Source organism: Salvia miltiorrhiza, chromosome 1, assembly GCF_028751815.1.
Source record: "Salvia miltiorrhiza cultivar Shanhuang (shh) chromosome 1, IMPLAD_Smil_shh, whole genome shotgun sequence".
NCBI lineage: Eukaryota > Viridiplantae > Streptophyta > Magnoliopsida > Lamiales > Lamiaceae > Salvia > Salvia miltiorrhiza.
In genome coordinates, this window is record NC_080387.1 from 40,207,852 (window position 1) to 40,213,446 (window position 5,595).

A 5,595-nucleotide genomic window follows, 5' to 3' on the forward strand; every position below is an offset into this window, starting at 1 on the left:
CGCCAACTATGGGACGAGTGTACTTGACAAGAGCAGAACAAAAAAGCAAACGAGCGGAAGGAAACACTTCAGGAACTCCGGCCTCACCATCGTTCCCAAGTAAATCCGGCTCAAACAAACAAAAGACAAAGACCAAAGAACCCAAGTAGCCATGAAGCAGGCCAAGACGGGCACGGAACAACAACAATCACAAGCACCCCTAACGGGACTTAGATGCGACGAAGATGACTATGGCTCGCGATGTCTCGGATGACAGCGTCCTCAATGACCTCAATCCCATTGCTCCAAAAACCCTCTTGTCTCGCAGGGTTTGCCATAATGTCCGCCACAACGTTCCCCTCCCGATAAATATGCGAAACCCGAAAAGTGATCTCATGTAAGCGAGCTAACGTCTCCTTCCAATAACTGATGAAACGCCAAGGAACCTCCATCGATCGCTGCTGTAGGAGACGAACAACATATGAGGAGTCCGCCTCGAGCCAGAGCTTGCGCCATCCTCGGTTATAAGCTATCGCAATGGCAGTGATCGCCGCAAGTAGCTCAGCTTCAAAAGCGAAGCCCGATCCTCCCTTTGTGTGGAAACACCCCTGAACAGTTGCAGCGTGGTCTCTGAACACTCCACCACCAGCAATTAAACCCGGTGAGCCGGACGCAGAGCCATCCGTATTTACTTTGATCCAACCAATATCCGGCGGCCACCAATGCCTACAAATGATTGAAATGTTGCGGGATATGTACAATGTTGAAAAACTATATCTTATATGTTTTTGAAACATCTTATCATTTATTGAAACTTATAAGATCTTTGAAAAAGATTGTCTAAGCACCCTTCTAGAATGTGCTAATAATTTAGCAAATGATTATTTTCTTTGCTATATGTTATTCTATATACTCCCTCCGTCCAATAATAAAGTGGAGTATCACTTTCACCATTTTTGTTGGTTCCATAAGAAAGTATCACTTCTATTTTGGGACATGATCCCACATATTATCTACCATATATTATTAGTTTTTTTTTTAAAGTAGTGGATCACTTTCTGCATTCAACATATTTCTATTAAATATTTTTAAAAATCTGTATCATTCCCAAATAATATTCTTTTAAGGAATGAAGGAGTATTTATTTAAAGAAAAGAGTAAGTATAAGCATACACATTGAATGTAGGACGCATGAATCAATATTTGATTAAATGCTCATTTAGTATAAAGTAGAGGAATGAAAAAAGAGTAGAATCAAATAAATGAGAGGAATTGTAATAATATCTGTTATTTTTATTGAGTGTTTGATTCAACAATAGAAAGAAATCATTAGTAAGATATTTTATTTATTTTGTTTATTTTCTATTTTGAGGGATAACAAATTAGATAACTGTATTATCCTTAAATAAGGATATTAATTAACTCATTACTAAAATTAAATATAATAAATAATATATTTAATTAATTGAATCTCTTTCGAAGGTGGAGGAAACTAACCAAACATGAGTTAAATGGATAACAAACTACCGATGAATTTGCAATAATTTTAAATTGAACGAGTAAACTGTTAAAGTTTGAGTGATGAATAACTTTATGTTAAATGATAAAAATGAAAAAGTTGTGTGTTTATCTAGTGAGAAATTTAGGTTTCAGTTAATTAGGATAATCTGCATTGAATCTGGTGATTTTATCCGCTCGGCCTAAAGGTATAAGGCTGGACACATTATATACTTACATATATTTCGTTGGGTTAATTATGTCGTTTACTCAGTTTTTAGCATTTTTTAAAGTGATTTTCATTTTTTATTATTATAAAATAAAAATAATTACTACAAGATGAAACGACGATGAAATTCGACTAGGCGACTCATCACTTCCATGATCAAATTTTGTAAAAAAAACAATTTTTGGAAAAATCTAAAGATTAAGAGGTTTTTTAATTAAAAAGGAAATTAGAGAGATTATGGTGAAAATTAGAGTTAGTGAAAATGATTAAGGGGTTTAGTCGGAGGCAGGCCATATAATTATTACACGCAAACTCACCCACAAGACATTTTCTCTTTCCTTTCAGCCCCGAGTCTCCCTCTCTCCACTTCGGATGAGACTTTCTCTCTCTATATCTATATCTGTATCCACACACACCAGAGCTTCGGTTTAGGCACAAAACCAACGTAAACATAAAAAAACACAACCCCAAAACAACCAAATCCCATCTTCTCTCGGATCTTGTAAAAGAAAATTAAAAATCAATCCAACTCAGCCTGCTTCAATTCGATTGCTGCTGCGGCAATGACGAGGAGGTGCTCGCATTGCAGCCACAACGGCCACAATTCCCGCACGTGTCCGAATCGAGGCGTCAAGCTTTTTGGGGTCCGATTGACTGATGGTTCGATTCGGAAGAGCGCCAGTATGGGTAATTTGACCCATTACATGGGCGGCGGCGGCGGGAGCGGGAGCGCCACGCCAGTCAGCGGCGCTGCTCACGACTCTCCGGCGGACACCCCCGACCACCCCTCTGCTGGCTCCGCCGCCGCCGACGGCTACGCGTCTGAAGACTTCGTTGCTGGGTCTTCTTCCAGCCGGGAGAGGAAGAAAGGTTTTAATTTCATTTTCTTTTAATTTTTTTTTTACTTAATTAAAGTTTTGATTCGCTTTGTTTCTATTTTGATTATAATTTGGGGCTATTTGCTCATGGTGTATATATGGACTAGTTTTTGTGGTCTAATTTGTGTGTGGATCTGATTAATTTGTGGATTTACTGTTGATTTTGGATAAAATTGATTCATTCGTACCAGCAGAATTCAATGATGTGTTGCAATCGATCATTTTGAATGTTTTTGTAAGCATATGGTTTTAGTATAGACTGTTGGAGCGTTTAGATAAGCTTAGGTCGGTATAAGATTGAATTTTCTTTTTGTTGGTATAATAAAGGAAAGCAGAAAAGGATGTTTAGTGGTACCTAATTTGCATCTATCCATATTAATATGCTGATTTGTGTATGGAATTTAGGGTGTTACAGTTGCATGTGCTTTCAATCTGATTGTTTGCATCAATTTTTAGGCTTATTTAGAATTCCTAATTCAACTGTTTGGCTGCGCCCGGGGAAGAATGGTTCGGGAATCTAAACTAACTTGACTGTTTTTGTCATGATCTAATGTGTTTTTTGCCTCTGTTAAGGAAATTAATTGTACTCGTGTATGCATTCGGCGTCTCTGTGGGATTGGATTGCTTGGAAACTTGCTAAGTGCTTGAAAAAGACTGAAATTGATGTTAGTGCTGTAATCTAAAGACTTGGAATAAAGGGGAACAAAAGATAATAAAGACGAGTACTTTGTGTTCTATTTCCTCTCTTTCTATAGGGAATAGAATGAGAGGATGAATATATGATATGTGTGTGTGTGGTCTATATGACATTGCTAGGTTTGGATAGTAGGATCTCATCTGATTATTGGTTGGGAAAAAGCACTCTGGTTTGTCTGCTATGCTTGGTCCGACATACCATCCCTGCAATTCTGTGTCTATTTTGAGAATCCATGATGGCTGCGTCCAATGCTATAATACACGGGGAAGAGGAGAAGAGGGGATAAGGACATGACATAGATGCTAAAAATGATTATATGCAGACCTAAGGTAGTCAAAATCTTTGCAAAAACAATTGTGGAGTCCAACCGAAGTTGCAAACTTCGATACTTATACCCTAAAGGGAGATGGCGAATGGGCATGTAGGTTGTGGTTTTCAGAGGTGGAGTTGGGTTAGGATTTCAAAGAGACGCTGAGTCGCTGACAGCTACGTCATATTATACATTTATGGGCACCTCATATCTTTTGTCCATGATCAAATTCCACCATTGTGCTTTGCCATTGTTTTTATATATGGTCTTTTCCTTTGCCTTTCCCTTTTCAGTTGATATTTTCACAGTGTGAGAATTTACTTCAAAATAGTTCTACTTCTATTTTCCAGGAGTGCCTTGGACAGAAGAAGAACATAGGTTATTTCTGCTTGGTTTGCAAAAGCTTGGCAAAGGTGATTGGCGTGGCATTGCACGGAACTATGTGATCTCTAGAACACCTACTCAGGTTGCTAGCCATGCCCAAAAGTACTTCATCAGACAAAGTAATGTGTCTAGGAGGAAAAGACGCTCGAGCCTATTTGATATTGTGGCCGATGAAGTAAGCCTTATTTGTTATTCCTATGTATATATTTACACATTTAGTAGGTCTTCAAAGACGTTTAGCTATATGCAAAACAAGATGTTATGGAACAGATGGCTCCACGTATCCACTTTTTCTGGAAAAAGGTAATCGGTCTGATTATAGGCTGCTTGACTCGCAGCACAAACATCAGATCGTAGATAGAAGGTTTATAATGTTGGGGGAAGCTAAGCCAACTTATAAACTGTTTGCAACTTATCTTTCAATTAGGAAGCAAAGCTAATCATTCTAATGTTCGGTTTTTCCCTCCTGCAGTCTGCCGATACTACTGTGATGTCAAGGGATTTTTTCCCTGTGAACCCTTCTCAAGCCGAGACACAAAGCAGCACTCCAGCGGCACCTGCTGCTGTGGATGAAGAATGTGAATCCATGGAATCTGCAAACTCCAACGACGGGGACACTGCTCTGACGAACCCGGAGGGCTCTCAATATCCTTACCCCGTCATGTATCCTGCTTATGTCGCTCCACTCTTCCCGTTGCCCGTTCAATTTTGGCCAGGATACAACACGGAGCCCGTCAAAGCAGAAACCCATGAAGTGGTGAAGCCAACTGCTGTGCATTCGAAGAGCCCTATCAATGTGGACGAGCTTGTTGGCATGTCGAATCTAAGCCTAGGGGAATCCATCGGGGATGGTGGGCCGTCAGCCCTCTCACTTAAACTCGTTGAAGGCTCTGAGAGGCCGTCTGCGTTTCAGGCGAATCCAGCTTCTGGTAATTCAGGCATGAACTCTAGTCACAATCCAATTCATGCCCTCTAGATTGGAAAAAAAACATGTTATTGTGATGTGAGATCACTCAGTGCCGTTGAGCTCTGGAGATCTCTCTTGTTAATAGAAGATGATAGTGTTTAGAGTGGTTTCGGTAAGTTATAATTTTATTTGTTAGGTTGTCTTAATAAGTGTGTTTAGGAAGGATTAACTCAGCCTCAACTTAACTCTGTAGACACCAGAAACTTGTTTTTCAAATTATTTGAATCTTTCACAACTTCTGCTTGTCTGCTCAGCTCCAACACAAATGTGCATACTTATTTTTATGCTCCATATTTGATCCATTTATGTGATGTATATATATTTCTTCAAGTTTCCTCAAGTAAAACTATTTTGTATCAAGAGCTATTGTTTTCGTTAAAACACGTTTAAAATTTTCACTTTAAAGAGCTAGAATTGTGAGATTGTGTTGCACATATTTGTGTTAATTGAATTAGTTCGACTCTGGGAGGCATAGTTTATTAACATTAGTGTTGTTAGGATGTTAATCCAACTCAAATGGAGGCTGCTAATCAAGTCAGTGCAGTGCTGTTTGATTGAAAGCTCATCATCTACTTGTATGCCCAACATTTGAGTTTTATCTTCAACCAAAATAGAAAAACGTAGATTGTGCACAAGGATGATAGTTTGAAGTTG

The 5,595-nt window shown here is 38.9% G+C and overlaps 1 protein-coding gene across 1 annotated transcript; it reads left to right on the forward strand.

Moving 5' to 3' along the window:
- Positions 1 to 2,009: 2,009 nt before the first annotated feature.
- LOC131015363 (transcription factor MYBS3-like) lies at positions 2,010 to 5,176 on the forward strand. The gene is made up of 3 exons (XM_057943744.1): positions 2,010 to 2,575; positions 3,941 to 4,149; positions 4,447 to 5,176. Exons 1-3 carry the CDS (start codon positions 2,269 to 2,271, stop codon positions 4,948 to 4,950), a joined length of 1,020 nt encoding a protein of 339 aa, XP_057799727.1. The 5' UTR covers positions 2,010 to 2,268; the 3' UTR covers positions 4,951 to 5,176.
- Positions 5,177 to 5,595: the final 419 nt, after the last annotated feature.

What these genes read in the sequence shown, in the direction of transcription:
- LOC131015363 (XM_057943744.1), top strand. Translation starts at nt 2,269, where the DNA reads ATGACGAGGAGGTGCTCGCATTGCAGCCACAACGGCCACAATTCCCGC. An exon ending in CAGCCGGGAGAGGAAGAAAG is followed by an intron (nt 2,576 to 3,940) that starts GTTTTAATTTCA and finishes TCTATTTTCCAG; the next exon opens with GAGTGCCTTGGACAGAAGAA. An exon ending in TTGATATTGTGGCCGATGAA is followed by an intron (nt 4,150 to 4,446) that starts GTAAGCCTTATT and finishes TCCCTCCTGCAG; the next exon opens with TCTGCCGATACTACTGTGAT.